General features: G+C 38.2%; 1 protein-coding gene across 3 annotated transcripts in view; it reads left to right on the forward strand.

The window, feature by feature from the left end:
* The window catches only part of usp13 (ubiquitin specific peptidase 13), a 32,847-nt gene that overhangs the window by 5,055 nt on the left and 11,414 nt on the right, over nucleotides 1-16,378 (forward strand). The window contains exons 3-15 of one of the 3 annotated variants that reach the window (XM_077533172.1): nucleotides 2,615-2,675; nucleotides 5,319-5,440; nucleotides 6,586-6,728; nucleotides 6,965-7,149; nucleotides 7,749-7,846; nucleotides 7,919-8,109; nucleotides 8,289-8,360; nucleotides 10,297-10,402; nucleotides 12,481-12,606; nucleotides 13,487-13,640; nucleotides 13,927-14,101; nucleotides 14,172-14,260; nucleotides 14,860-14,982. In XM_077533172.1, the coding sequence (XP_077389298.1) occupies nucleotides 2,615-2,675; nucleotides 5,319-5,440; nucleotides 6,586-6,728; nucleotides 6,965-7,149; nucleotides 7,749-7,846; nucleotides 7,919-8,109; nucleotides 8,289-8,360; nucleotides 10,297-10,402; nucleotides 12,481-12,606; nucleotides 13,487-13,640; nucleotides 13,927-14,101; nucleotides 14,172-14,260; nucleotides 14,860-14,982 (1,645 nt within the window). The remainder of the gene's footprint in view (nucleotides 1-2,614; nucleotides 2,676-5,318; nucleotides 5,441-6,585; nucleotides 6,729-6,964; nucleotides 7,150-7,748; nucleotides 7,847-7,918; nucleotides 8,110-8,288; nucleotides 8,361-10,296; nucleotides 10,403-12,480; nucleotides 12,607-13,486; nucleotides 13,641-13,926; nucleotides 14,102-14,171; nucleotides 14,261-14,859; nucleotides 14,983-16,378) is intronic. The other 2 variants (XM_077533173.1, XM_077533174.1) reach the window with 2 other exon arrangements.

A 16,378-nucleotide genomic window follows, 5' to 3' on the forward strand; every position in this document is an offset into this window, starting at 1 on the left:
GAGAAACTCAATGTGTGCGTACATTAGCAAGTAAGTGCTTCAATATTAAGTGTTATATATCGTATCATGACGTTTGGATATCGTTACATCCCTACTAACGTATAGCAAGATATGTACTGTGTATAGTGCTAAGATCTTATTTAAAAAAAAAAGAAAAAAAAGAAAGAAACTGGAAAAACTGCGAACATGCTATCAATTGGTATGTCAAAAAAAATCCAAGATAGAAACATCAGTCAACTTTCCAAATCTTTTGAAAATGGGATGAAGATTAAGAAAGTTATGGGAAGTTTGAAACTCACATTCTACAAAAAAAATAGACACACAGTAATTAGGGGTGTCACGATTCGCCAACTCCACGATTCGATTTAAATTTCGATTTTGGGGTCACGATTCGATTTTTTTTTCGATTTTTTTTTTTTTTTTTTTTTTCCGCTCCCCCACTTTATAACACAGAGGCATATGCTTCTGTAGGCTAAGGCTAGTCTATGATCATTGGTTCTATTCATTGTACAGTAAATCTTATTTCAAAAGATCGGCTACATATAGGTGATGCAATTTCCATATTATTTTTGTGTAAATTTATGTAATATATGATAATTGACATTAGGCAGGAATGATCAAATTCAAAGAATTTATTTACAATATAAAGTTAACCGTCTTGTTCTTACTGAAGTGTAAAATAAAAAATAAAAAAACAAAAACAAAAAGTCACAGTGGGTGCCTGCCATCTATTGACTGTTTTTGGTTACAACAGTGTGCTGTGCGTTCCTCTTAAAATAATGTGCAATGTGCAACAACAACAAAAAATATATTGTATCCAAAGTCATGGAACAAATACAGCCTGAACAAACTATATCCCAACATTTACAGTTGCTGGGCATACTGTAGCGTGGTTCAAGTACACTAATTAAATGTTTGAATCCAGCGTTTTCCAAGGCTGCAGGTCTGCTGCTATAAATAGTATGTATGTGTGTGTTTGTGTCGGCTGGTGCCCGTATAATGGTACTTCAGTTTGAATGCGCCAGCGCGACACTCCGATTGGACGACTGTGCCAGCGCGACACTCCGATTGGACGACTGTGCCAGCGCGACGCTATTGTGTATCCGTGTATTATACCCCTATTGGTTATTGTTGTTTCTCCTCCGTTCTGTCAGTTCTGTCAAATGCGGTTATTATTTGTTCACCTTCCACTTTCACTCCCTTGTCAAACCCCTGCCTGAAATTTCAATTAAAACTACTCAGATGTTAAAGTCGACCCGTGTTTATCTACTCTATATTTTCTGTTATTGTGTTACTTCCCTTCCCCTTGACGAGCCGGGCGTAACACCGTGGCCGAGTACAGTACGCGCACATAGCATATCTTGCAACTGTGGTCTTTTTATCGACAACGTGAACGTTGTCGACATAACTCACCGGGAACGCAAAATGTTTCCAAACTGGTGACGAGAGAAGCGGGAGCGGCTTGAAGCACCATTGCTGTGTCTGTCCGCGCTTGCCATCATGACTGCAGGAGAAGTCAGCTAACAAGTGCCGTTAGCTAGTAGCTGAATGGCTGCGTCTCATTTGCTTTCCTGGGAGGTGGCGGTGGCGGCGGGCGCGGGGGGGGGGGGGGGGGGGCATCGAGTCGTGTGTCCTCTCTTCTATTTCGATGCTCGAAATCGTGACGTAATTTCGATCGATTTCGATAAAAAATCGAAATCGTGACACCCTTAACAGTAATACATTTGCCAAAAATGTGTGCATTTTTACTGCTTTGAAAGAGTTGTGTAACTTCCTCATTTTTACAGAAAATAATACTTGTCACTAGAATCATTTTTTAAATGATCTATCTAATCATACTGGTTACTTGTAAATCAGGTATCGCCAAAATTTTATGCATATAACTGTATGGAATGATGAAATCATCTATTTTTGTCATGTACACACATGTATACATAACAGCATATAGCGAATTCAGTTTAGAAATTATTAAAGCAGACCTCACAGGAATATACATCATGACTTGTACTTGTACTTTTGTACTCATTCAAAAATCTATTGAGACTGGGTAACAATGTTCAACTGTACTATAATTAGCCCATAGTGTTACTATATTTTGTGTAATGTAAGAAAAGGACGGCTCGACTACACTCAGATGCAATGTAATGAAACAGAGACTATTTTAAACATGCGAAGATTCACAGTGCCGGCCCTAGCAGCTTTTGTGTGAGTGCTTTACTGTGTTTTACTGTTCTCCCAGTCTTCAGTAATAAGTTGAAAAGTATATCAGTGACTGGAGCTCTCCTTTCTCATATGCGAGGTCGTCATGACAGTAAACAGTTGCTTAAAAATCCGCTATGTAATAATGGCGTCGTGAATGACGAACCACAATATAACGGGGGAATGGGGATCACTCCTTGCTTTCAGACTGTGACCTTATTCCGTGGTGGTTGGGGCTTTCCCCTGAACTTGTAAGCTGACCTCACAACTGGACAGCCAGCATCTATTTACAACTGCCAATTTAAAGTGACCAACTTATCTCAAAGTCAAATCTTTATGCAAATAATACTATCTCACATGTTGATATAATGAGGTGTATATACAGTATATATTTTTCTCTTCTTTTCTTCCTCAGAAAAGCACAGGAGCTGCAGGGGGCGCCATCCCCAGGCGACGGAATGGGAAGGTGTTTTTGGGTAAGCCGTATTTGTGTCGCAAACTTTGCTTGAGGTAGAGGTCATTAGGTTATGAAGCGAATTTACAATATGGAATTATATAGTTGCATCTTGCAAAGAGGTCGACCAATGTAATAGTTTCATGCATTTTCAATACAGATGGGTAGAATAGTTAATTTGTCATTGTAAATATTCCATTGGTTATTAATCAATTAATTCATTCTATTGAAAATAGCATCTAAGGGAAAAAGTCAAATACAAGAAGCTGCATAAAGATGGATTAATGGAGAAACATTTACCCACAAGAATTTCATTTTCAAAATAATAAACATGGCAATAATTAAACATTATAATCCAAATTAGGAAATTATGTTTCAAACAGGTTTGCTATATCAGAAAATAGCAATAGCATCAGTTTCATCATTGTTAATTTGTTAAATTAAACTTACCATCTAATAAACTTCATTTCCTTTCAGTCCACAAACCAATCACGGGATGGACAAAACGTAAAGAACTTCAATTAATCAGTCAAAATAAAATGGGAATAATTTATCCATCCTGACAAGTGGTTTGCACATCTGCTTCACAGTCAAGATGTTCTGGGTTTGAATCTTGGTTCAAGCCGTCCTGTGTGGGGCTTACATGTTTTTCAGATACATCAGCTTCCTCCTTCACTCCAAAAACATACGTTAATTATTGTGATGATGATGATGATGATGATTATTATTATTTTTTACAGTGTCAGGAATAGTTTTCAGCTCACCTGTGAACCTTTTCAGAAACTCCACCACTGTCATTGTTTGTCGCTGAAGGCGTGAGATATTTGCCCTAATCAAACTCCTCCTCTTCCTCCCACGCTCTAAATATAGGCCGTTTATGTGTATGTGCGGTTAGTAACTGTTCTAAATCAAAGTGCCACATGCACAGCAATGGCTCGGAGGGTAGTTGGTTTCCAGTCGGGCCGCCTCGTGTCTCTCGCTGGCCCTTCAGCTGCCGCCACCTGTCAAGCCACGCTGTCTCCCCCTCCGAGGCTCACACGCTTCTCTTGCCGCTATGACGCTGCTTGGCAAGGGCCAGGGGTCTAGCCCACCTTCCTCTCCGCTGGCCCGGCGGCTGAGGAATTCCTTCCACTTCACCCCAAAGGCCTCGATGGTGCACGTCAGTCTCCTTCATTATGACTGGTGCACATCACAAATAGTCGTTGTTAGCACAGCCTTCTGTAATTATTAATGTTGTCATCCAGTTTATTTATGTATCTATGATAATGGTCTGCCCCATACCAGTCCTCTGAGCCAATCCATCCTTTTGTTGCTTCCCTGAGAAGTTTCCATGATCCTGTTGAACTTGAGTAACCTTAGGCTGCTCATTGACAGCACTAACATGGTCCTCAGGTTGATGCCGTCGAGTTGGAAGAGCATGTAGTCTATTTTTCAGACTGTGTCATGAAGGGAAAAAAAAAAAAGTCACATTTTTGGGGGAAACCTATTTTAGTTGTGCAAAAATTGAGGCCTCGAACCGCGGAGTCCTTACTTGTACCCCAAATCCCCTTTCCCTAATCATTTTGATGGCAGTGAACAAGTTCCGGTTGGATTAGAAAATAAAAGTTTTCTTTTTAGCTTAAAATGGCTTACCATCAAGTGGAAGTCAACCTTAAAGGGATACTTGACTCATTGAGCCATTTTCAGCAGTAAAACGTTAATATTTTGTCTATAATTAATGTGGTAACTTTAATATTTTTCATGTACAATTAATTCCTTTAAAATATTTTCTACTTGCTGTTGACTGATGATGACATCACCTGTGCTGAGGAAGTAGTCAATGACCAAACATGGCTCAGTTTACTTACCAAACCCAGAAAACAGGTGAACCATGATTGGCGGTTACCTACTTGCTCAGCACAGGTGATGTCATCATCAGTCAAACAGCAGGTAGAAAAATTACTTTTTAAGCGTATTAATTGTACATAAAAAATAATGAAGTTATCACATTCATTTTGGACAAAATATTAACTTCACTGCTGAAAATTGTTCAATGAGTCAAGTATCACTTTAAATATTTCTTGACAATATGTAACCTCACCAGTCTAAACATGACATTCTGATTAATATTACATTTATGAAGAAAAATCCAGCCGTTTTTATCCATCTCAGGGGGCGGCCATTTTGTCACTTGCTGTCGACTGAAGATGACATCACAGTTGCTCAGGGCTTAAGCAATGACCAACATTGATGTCATCTTCAGTCGACAGCAAGTGGCAAAATGGCCGCCCCCTGAGATGGATAAAAATGGCTGGATTTTGCTGCTTAACTGAGATGGCTTTGAAACTGCCCAGTAAAGTATTACACACAAAAAATCCCCACAGTATTGTTGGTAAAAATGTGGTAAAAGGCCACTCCATCTTCTTTGTTGGAATGATGTGATTCAACCATCCGTAACTGTTCACTGGTTGCCGATAAGGGCTAAATATACAGTATGCACTCCAACTGGAAGCAGTCATCATGATTATATAAAGATATTCACTCACTGAAGATTAAAAACGTCATTTGTTTGTTTGAGGATCAACCTTTTCGGTTAAAATGTTTAAAAATAAAAGAAGAAAGTATGATTAATTTAAAAGAAGAGATGTAAAAGTTTGACTGAATATTTGCTTCCTCCTTTTTGAAGATTTAGAGCTAAACCGTGATTTTAACGGTGAGGACTATGAGTACGAGGACGAGGCCAAGCTTGTAATATTTCCAGACCACTTCGAGATCGCCTTACCAAATATTGAGGAGTTACCCGCTCTGGTCAGTGAGTTTGGTGCGTTTTCATGCATGTCAACATGGAGGGTGCACGCAGTGGGCATCTTTTTTTTTTTTTTTTTTTTCCCCCCTCCCACTATTTTTTTTTTCCCATCCCACTAAAATGTACGCAATATTATTATATTACACAATCAGTGGGGGACCACCACTGAATGCACATGCGCTCAATGGCCATAACATTAGGTACACCTGTTGATGCAATTGCCCCCAATACAAGAGCTGTAGCAACGCTTCTCACGTTACCGATTTGATTAGAAATGTTTTAATTGAGAGGGATCAACAATGTGCTGCAAACTCATTATTGTGTTAGTGAAGGCATCTTTTCGGGGGTAATCTTGTACTGATAGCAATAACGTGCAAGTGTACCTAATGAAGTGGCCTGCTTTGGTTTGTTGCTTGCATGGAGAATGGATTCAGATGTGCTTTTATTTGAATGTCTCGCATGTTTTTGTTGTTGGTCCCAAACATCTAGTTTTGGTGTGACAATGATAGGTTCTTTCCAGGGTTATTATAGTTTTGGAATTTTTCATTTGAGTTAATTTTGATTTTCTTTTGAGTATTGTTTTTTTAAATTTAGTTAGTTTTCAGGGTGTTTCTGTTCGTTTTTATTAGTTTTAGTTATTTAATAAATGCTTTGTTTTAGTTTTAGTTAGTTTCAATATTAGTTTCATTTTTTTTAAATGTGTATTACCGGTACTTGTGCGCAATATTTAAAAAAACACCATTGGAAGTCATCTGAAGGTGCTTTTTAATATTTTACGGTTAATATCAAAATAAATCTACCTCAAATCGCATTTAAAATAATCTCCAAAGGCTCATGCATTAAATTAATTCCCAAAGAGTAAAACAAAGGACATTTTTGCGATATACTGTAGTTAGTTTTAGTAAAAAAAATTTAAAAAAAAAAGTAGTTTCAGTTAGTTTTTCGTTTTTTAAAAAGCGTTTGTGTTTTTATTTTATTTTGTTAACAAAATTGTTTTTTGAATTTTAGTTTTAGTTTTTTCGTTTTAGTTAACTAATATAACCTTGGTTCTTTCATGTTTTGCTATTTCTCAGGGCAGCAAAATGTCCTGTTAAGAAAATAGGTGATGTGTAGTTTCTAACAGGATGTCACCTCTCGGTCCCTGCAGGTAACCATTGCCTGTGATGCAGTGCTCAATGCGCCTTCAGCCTACAAAAAGCAGGAGCCCGAATCCTGGGAGGAGGAGATCCAAGTATCCAGACATGCCAGAAGCCTCAGACAGCTCGACAATGGAGTCAGAATCCCTCCAAGGTCAACCACCACGCCACCTGATGGGATTTTTTTTTACAGCTTACTTATATTTTCTAAAATATAAAAATTGGACCAAATTTGATTTGATCTCTATCCCAACATCCTTTCATTTTTATTGACATACTTTCCCGTCTGTTTGCATCTATGTATTTATTAGCATGGCGTTTTAACAAACAACTGTGTGGTTAATCAAATGGCAACACAACAGTGACGCCATTGTTATTCCCTGCCGGCAGTGGCTGGAAGTGTCAGAAGTGTGAGATGAGAGAGAACCTGTGGCTGAACCTGACGGATGGCGCCCTGCTCTGCGGGAAGTGGTTCTTTGATGGCAGCGGTGGGAACGGCCACGCTCTGGACCACTACAAAGAGACCAAACACCCGCTGGCTGTCAAACTGGACACCATCACCCCAGATGGAGCAGGTCTGATATCGCCGATGTTCTGGTTTGATCTCTCATCTAATACAGAAGAGCGTTTCTTCTGTCATCTGATTTGATGTAAAGTGACAAACCCTCATCACAACATTCTTAAAAAATAAGTAAAAAAAAAATAAAAAAATCCTCACAATAATATATTCTATGCAGACCCACCTGTCTAAATTTGGCATTTTGGTTAATATTGTGGTGATGGAATATGAGTTTAACAGAAAAATCCATCATTTTTTTAAAATCAAAATTAGACTGTGACCTGTGAGCTGTGATTGATTGTTACCTGAGACCAAAGCAACTGTCACATCATTTACACTTAATAGCAAGTTGCAAAATGGCCGCCTTTGGATATTGATTAAAAACTGCTGGATTTGACTGTTGAGCTCATATTCCACTAACACAATATTAACCAGAATACGGTATCCAGACTAGTGGGGCAGCACAAAACGTATTATTGTTAAGATTTTTTGGGAGGGTTGAACATGTCTGTGTCATACTTTCATCAAAATACCTCAAATACCCCTAATTTTCTGAAAATCCTGGTCTAACTCTGAAAGTTCCACCGTATTAGCTAACTGAACTCCCTGTTTCAGATGTCTATTCGTTTGAGGAAGAGGAAGCCGTGTTAGACCCGCAAATATCGGAGCACCTCTCCCACTTTGGAATAGACATGCTACAGATGCAGAAAAAAGTAAGTCTTTGATGCACACATTTGATCCACTTTTGAAAAGTAGTGAAAGATGTGCCTTCGCTATCCCCTCAGACAGAGAACGGCCTCCACACAGACAATAATGCCCGGCCACGCGTCAGTGAGTGGGAGGTGATCCAGGAGTCGGGCATGAAACTGAAAGCGGTGTACGGTTCCGGTTACACGGGCATCAAAAACCTCGGCAACAGCTGCTACCTCAGCACAGTCGTACAGGTCCTCTTCAGCATCCCAGACTTCCAGAGGATGTGAGTACATACAGGCCTCAATACAAGAAATTCTTTAGCGGGTTATTTTGTAGACATTCTAAAGTCTAACACAATCCATTTTTGACACTGGTCTAAGTTGTTCAGTTCATTTTCCCCCTGTAAGAAGTAATGTAAATGTATTTGCAACGTTTTGATAATTTTCTGATTTGCATCTGTAGGTATGTTGGGAATCTTCAGAGGATATTTGACTATTCACCTCTCGATCCCACGCAGGACTTTGCCACACAAATGTAAGTGACTCCAGCGCTACACTATGTAGATTTATGTGCAAACTATTCAGTCTTGACAGTTTTGAAATAATGCACATGTAAATATTTAGTTGAGTCTTTCCCACAAGCTGTCCAAGTAAATCTTGCTGTACTTTTATGGCATAAGCAAATGGCTTGCAACAGTGTGATGCTCAAAGCAGAGCTGAGTCACAGGCTGTGACTTTCATCGTCTGGTAAACATGTTATTGTCACTATTTTTATTTATCAGAACAGATTGTGTGTTTTTTTTAAAATGAATGTTGTGTGAGTAACCTCCCTGGCGTAAGAAGATAAGATTAGCAGTAGCATAAAAACAAATACCGGACGATGAACCAAATTTGGTATCTTAAGGTTTATAGAGGGATCCTGCACACCTTAATGATATTAATCATAACAATCATCACAATAATCCATATTGTTGCTATTATTATTATTATTATTATTATTGTTATTATTATTATTATTATTATTGTTAACCCAAAAGTTAAACACATGATAAAATTTGAAATAAATAACATTATTATTACTATTTTTAACGAGGAATTATATTGAAATGATTGATTAGTGAAGTTACTAATTAAATACAAATATTTATTAATATAACATTTTCAAAAACTCACAAAATTAAAAGAAAATCCTGACCGTGCTCATTATGAAAAAAAACAAAAAAAACTGGAATTTTTGGTCCAGACAAATCAATGAAGGGATGAGAGGGATTAGAGAATACAGTATATAATTACATATAAATAAACATAATTACACTATAAAGTAGACATCCACCTGCTCGTGGTTCAGCATCCACAGATTCACCTATTCATGTTTTTTTTTTCAATATCTTTTAATATTTTTTTTATTAATGTATTTTAGAGGGTGGAGGAGCCAACCCCCATTTTTCATGAAAACACTGGTTGCCTATTCCCATTTATTCAGGGGTTAAAATGGGTTTATAATTCTGAATATTATAATTACAGTACATAATACTTTGAAGGGCTAGTTCAAATTTTTTGACGTGAATCTCTATTTCATCCTCACCTCCAGTGGCGTGCGATCATCACTGACTTACCCCTGACAGCGTCTGTGACATGAGTTCTGGTCCGGTTTTGGATGAGAAGAAAATAGTCCAGCAAGTTGGCTGGGATCAAGCAAAAAAAAAAAAAAAAGTCAGACTCCATTACCGCCGGGCACTATTTTTCTCTTTGTTCGTATCACTGCACGGCGCCCTGTAGACAGCTGATAGGCGCGCCTTCCGCCTTCGAACAGACAAACAACTTGTAGATTAGCACGCGTCTATCAGCTGTAAGTCATTGATGATTGCACGCCACTGGAGGTGAGGATGAAATAGAGATTCATGTCAAAAAAATGCAAACTATCCCTTTAATATATAATACACTGATTTTCACTATTCATGGCCTGCCCTTGTCCCTATGACCTGCAGATAGCAGGTGTCCACTGTTCTTTCATTTTGTATTATTCACATTTGAATGTAATAAAAATGATAATATTCGTAAATCTAGCCCTCAGGTGTGGAGTTTGTATGTTCTCCCCATGCTTGTGGGTTTTCCTCAGGTACAGTAAATATACTTCTTAGGCCAAATCGACCCTAAATTGTCAACACGTGAGTGTGAATGGTTGTTTCTGTTCTGTGACTGACTGGCGACCAATCCAGGGTGAATTACTTCTCACCCATAATCACATGGGAGAGGATGGATGAATCATGAAATTGAAAACGAATACATTGCAAAACTGTTATATTGAAGTCATTGTATTAGGCTCATAATTTTGTACCTGTTGGACGTGGATGAATTGAGTTAAAATGTTAACAAAGGAACTATTGAACAAACTAATAATCTGACAAATGAAGACATCTTGTAAAAAGAGAACAAAGAGTAATTTTATGCTGTCCTGTTTTGTCCGACAGGGCTAAAGTGGGCCACGGGCTCCTCTCAGGCCAGTACTCCAAACCACCCGTGAAATCTGAGCTCATTGAACAGGTGATGAAAGAAGAATACAAGGTATTAAACTGGGTATGTTCAGCTCCACAACTGGCCGCGTAGTCTACACAAGCATGCTACTAGCCAGTGCCAGCCGACAAACAAACAAAAACAATTCTGCTGAAAGGCTAATGTGTGAATGAGTCTCTTTAGCTTTCATGTTGTTTGCCGTTTGTGACGCAAAGTCTGAGTGACACAAACTATTGCATGCTTTTCAGAATGTGCTTGGACTGTCTTTCTCGCAGTCTGAAAATAGCCGTTGGCTGCAACGCCACATTTGCAACTCCAAGCGCTTGTGAAGACAGCTGTCACGGTTCCACTTACGCCGTTGCTTTTCTTTCTTCCTGCTGTCTTTATTTTGCACTTAAATCCTTTCTTGTCGGCTGGGATAGAGTCCAGCTCAAGTGCGTTCATATTAAGGACAAGAGTGATTAAAAAAATGAACGGATGGATACATATTCGTCTAAACATGGCTCAACTTGCTATTGATGCTTTTTCCTCCGTTAAAGCAGATACTAGCAGGTTCTATTTGTAGCACCTACCTGGTCACCTGGGTTTCCATGAGTCTGTAGTTGATACCATATGGGTGATGGTCACTCTTGGTCAAGCAGATTTATAGTGGTTAGAAGTACTACAATTGACAAGTTTTTAGAGTTATAAGCCATTGCTTGGTCTTATTTATTTATTCCTTTGTTTATTTATTTAAATTATTTAAATGAATATTTTTTAATTATTTAAATTAACTTATTCACTCCCACCCATTTTCACTGAAGAAACCCCATTCGCTCCTGGCTGTTTTCCTGCATTTTGACTGATTTTGCAAGGCCCACAGAATATTGTGTTCTATTGCCAAAAGAAAGCTTAGAGTCTCTTCTTTTATCGGAGGAGAAAACTATTTTTCTGTTTCCGTTTTGCAGCAATTAGCATTAGAATATAGCTACTAAGGTTAATCATTATTCACAAATCTGTTTAGAACTGTGGGGAAATCATCTGGTTTTAACATAGCCCTGGTTGATCTCTTATACTCTGCTGCTACCTGCTGGCCGTTTTTGTTATTACTACCATTGCGTCAACTGTTCTCTGCAGTTGAGAGGCTGCATTAAAGCCATCTGTATGCTATAGCATGAAACAACAAACAAACGTATAAATACGTATTTGGCAGTAGGATATTTAAATAGTACGTATTTATACGTTTTTGGGAGAACATTAGTTAATGTTGGTTTGTTTGTTTATTTATTTATTTATTTATTTATTTCCAATTGTAATTAATTTCAATGGGCAGAATTGTGTTACAAGCTTAGTCACTGGACGGAATGAACTCTTACGTCAAGGTACCATTCAAGGCTGAACAATTAAGTTCAAATCAACATCGCAATGTAGTAAAATTAATATGTTCATTGTGGCACTTTTTTTTTCCCTATGCTACTATTACAAACCGATGCGAGTTGAGCCAATACTGTACAGTAGAAAAGTTGTAATATTTTACCCCAAAATGTCAACTAATTGTACCACAGGATAAAATCACAATTTTATGTGGAACACTTGTTATGTATGCTTTTAAAAACCCTACTACTTTTGCACACTTCAGGAAATCATTATTTTCCCAAACACGTTCTTTTCGGTCATCAGGATGTGAAAAGCCATGAAAGCATTATGGAAGCCATTGAGCTGGGAAGTGAATTTGCTTTAAGCGTCGTCAGCCTCACTGATGGTTCCGAGTGCAGATCATGTGATGGTATAGATCAGGTCTGGACACGTAATGTCAGCTGGGTGAGACTAGTGCGGGTACGGGCTGTGGCTTTCAACGCCGGTCATTCAAATGTAAAATTAAGATTCAGCTTTTTCTGAACAACTTGTATTAATTCCAGAAATGGATTATTTTACATTTTAAGTTTTTATTCACTTCCTCTAGTTAGCACTTGTGTTGCTAATAGAGAGTAAAGTGATTGCCCAGTTCCAATTACTGTATCCCATTTCTACATCCAGTATTTTGTTTCCTTTTGTGTATATATAACGGTCACTTCAATAACACAGATGACCCAATCAGGTTTGCTGTGTGGCCTCGTTGAATGTTCAGTCCCCCTAGGTAATGCTAATTGTTTTTCTTGCAGCACCAACAGAAAGGCCTCTCCCCCCGGATGCTGAAGGCTCTAGTCAGCCGGGGACATCCAGAATTTTCCTCCAACAGGCAACAAGACGCACAAGAATTCTTCCTGCATATGATCAACTTGGTGGAGGTGAGCTGGATTTAACCTCCATATCCTCCATAGTGTGAGATTCCTGTCCCCGTCTTGGATCATAATCTACCATATTTTGTATTGTAGAGTAATCCATCAAGGCAATGATAAATTAGTTGAAAAACTTTCGTCATATTCTTAATCATTAAAATTCTTTTCAGACGAAAATGAAACGAAAACTAAAATAGAAGCCATTCATTGAAACGATGACAATAACTAAAATTAATGGACAATTTTGTCAATGACCAAAACGAAACGAAACATGACATTCTGATTAATATTACATTTGTGGAATATGGGTTATGATGCAAAATCCAGCCATTTTTATCCATCTCAGGGGGTGGCCATTTTGCCACTTAGCGTTGACTGAAGATGACATTGTTGCTCAGGTCTCAGGCAGCAACCAATCAGAGCTCACCTGTTTTCTGAAGCTGCGCTGTGATTGGTTGTTGCCTGAGACCTGAGCAACATTGATGACATCATTGTTGCTCAGGTCTCAGGCAACAACCGATCAGAGAACAACATTTACTCAATTTGTAAACTTTGCATTTTATTTTCTTTGATTAAAAATAAAATACAATCAAATGACTAAATCATGCCTAAAATTTCAATTTCAGTTAAGAATATAACTAAAAGTAAATTTAAAATTTTGTCAAAATTAACACTGCATCCAGTAAAAATTTGCATCGTGAATTAGCATATTAAAAAGACATGATTAATCAGCATTAGAGCATGGAACTACGAGAAAATGCTTTCACCATTAAAACAGACCTTCCAGATAATATTTTAATAATTCTCAGCACATTATTTTGACAGATTGACAGCAGTGGGTGATAAATATATGAAAGCCATCATCCTCATCTACTTGATATATCTGCAGAGGAACAGTACGAGCTCAGAGAATCCGAGCGACGCCTTCCGTTTCCTGGTGGAGGAACGAGTCCAGTGCTGCCAGACACGCCGGGTTCGATACACTCAGCGGGTGGACTACTGCATCCAGCTGCCAGCCCCCATCGAGGCCGCAACCAATCGAGGTAAAGGAGAACCGTGAGCTCGAAGCCTGACCAAGCACATATTGTAGCGTGTTCAATTCAAGATCTATAAGGGTCAAAATTACAGAACCACATTGGCGCCTTGAGTTTCATTCGTTCCATGCCCATGCGTGTATCTCAAAACACTCATATCTCAAATCATATATCCCCACAGAAGTGAAATGAACATGCCATTAATACAGCCTAACAAACTAAAAAGCTCACATTGTTTCCTAGTGAGTAAAATATTACTCTATAATATTCACTCTCTAACTTTTGGTCCCACCAGAGGAGCTTTTGGCATACGAGGCCAAGCGGAGGGAAGCCGAGGAGAACGTGAGAACTCCTCCTGAGCCGGTGAGGGCTCGCATCCCTTTCACCGCCTGCCTGCAGGCCTTCACCGAGCCCGAGAACGTGCCAGACTTCTGGAGCTCGGCGTTGCAGGCCAAGTCAGCCGGAGTCAAGTAAGCTACCGGCATATTTATTCTATCCTCAGTTTTATATAATTGAGGTTCTTGTCGTTTTTCTCCCCAGAACTTCCCGCTTCGCCTCGTTTCCAGAATATCTGGCGGTCCAAATCAAGAAATTCACATTTGGAGTTGACTGGGTGCCAAAGAAACTAGGTAATTTTATTAAGGCTGTACTTTTTCTTAATTGCATTGCTTTTAGGTCCTACAGCCATTGAGGATCTAGTGTGTGAGGACACACAAACTGGATTTGATTCCCTAACCTCAGAACAATGAGGTGGTAGTTCTTATATGTGGCTCACCATGCTGCCACAACATAATATAATAGAGTAATATTCACCTGAATCCTTGTTGGAGTGACTATATAGGCATTTTCAAACAAAGAATGCAAAAAAAAAAAACAAAAAAAAAAAGAAAGATGGCCCAATTGTGTTCACTCACTACCTTTTATCAATGTTGTCTATGAGGAGGACAGCATTGTCTAAATCATCCAACAGAGGGCAGCAGTGAGCTATGCTTCATAATACACAGCTTCATGAGGCATACATGTTAGGTTCATTGAAGACTCTAAATTTTCCATTAATTTTGGTGTGAATGTGAGTAAATGTAAAGTCAGCTACAACTAACGAGGAAAAGCACTCTCGAATATAAATGGATGATTAACATTTAAAAGGACTTCCGCTGTATTTCCTATATTCTAAAAGAAAGATACTTTTACATGCCAGTAAAAATGTTTGACCTGTGTTTGTGTGTAGATTTGGGTATCGATGTTCCAGACTTTCTGGATCTGAGCCGTCTAAGGGCCACAGGGTTGCAGTCAGGCGAAGAGGAGCTCCCTGACCTCATGCCGCCCATTGTGCTGCCTGAAGACAGCAGAGGTATTCAAATACACATTCTGCAGTGTTATACTACACAGCCTCTTCAATGAAATGTGTCTCTTTGGTAAAAAAAAAAAGTGAATACAAGATAATATCATTTAAAACATACATTAAAAAAAACATTCACGTTTGTGTCATTATGATGTTCATCATACTGTATGTTTTTTTTTTTTTTTTAAGTTTGACAACTTGGGGATGTTTTGACACCCTCATTTTTTAAATGTTTTTATTTCTCTGGATTATTTTACTATTTCAAAAAGGCATTGCTTTCCCTGAGCCTTGTTTATGCTTTTCACACTTAGATGACAATGTGGGCACATTACAGGTGGTTCATTTGATATTTTATTTCCAAAGTGATAAGAATATGTTCTCTCTTTTATAAGTTTATCAATAAAATAGTACAGTATGTGTGCATTACAACTTGTTTTCCTGGGGAAGCAAGTTTTACAAAGTGAATTATTTTATTATTTTGAATTATTTTTATGTTTAGTTTGAGTTAAAAAGAAAATAATGCCTGCAAATTGAATGTTAAAATTAATTAGATGAAATACAATTATTTTCATATAATACGGTAATCAGTTATGTTACATTCTGCTTTTGGAGGTCATCACCGATACTCCAAATTTGGGAACCACTTACATGAGCAAAATTGCATCTTAATGCTTTTAACATTACACGTTTAAAGGGGATATACCCTTCAAGTATAAAATTAAACAATGTAAATCATTTATTATATTAGCTGTGAGGAAGTGTTTCTAAATTTTATGTAATTGCCGAGGTTTTCTATGAGGGAGCAGCTACTGTACTTGATCTGGTTATTGTTAGTGTATTAGACGACTACTAGATTAGATTAGACTAGATTAGATTACTGATTTTATGCAGCATCATACGTGTACATTTTCAGTTTGGATGCGCAAGAGTGAACATCTTGAGGGAGTCTCAGAGTCACAAAAGATCTCCAAATAATACCCACAAACAGTCATTTGATTTGTTGCTATAGTCGCTTTTGGAAAAAATGGTCGCTCGAGGGTTCAGAAAAAGTTGCTGAATAGAGTGAAGAAATTGCAAAGTTGTCAACACAGAATAGCTGCTGGCTTTGTTGAATATTCTATCTCTGCCGCCTGGTTGTGATGGTTACAAATGTTGTACTCAGAACTGGCCCCCGAAAACTGAGCGATTTGAACAAGAGTGTGACAAGGTGATATTTTGTTTACCGTTTTTCTTTATCGTGGATATTTTGACTGGAATATGTCAGATGTTTTCAAAAGACACCTGAAGCTGAGAACTTTTTTAAATTGTGAAATAAATGTGTATTTATGCTTCAATTTACTCCAATCACTGAGATTTGAAGAAGGGATGGGCGAGGGTTGACGCTAGGCCTGATTTTAAGATATCG

This window comes from Festucalex cinctus, chromosome 10 (assembly GCF_051991245.1).
Source record: "Festucalex cinctus isolate MCC-2025b chromosome 10, RoL_Fcin_1.0, whole genome shotgun sequence".
NCBI lineage: Eukaryota > Metazoa > Chordata > Actinopteri > Syngnathiformes > Syngnathidae > Festucalex > Festucalex cinctus.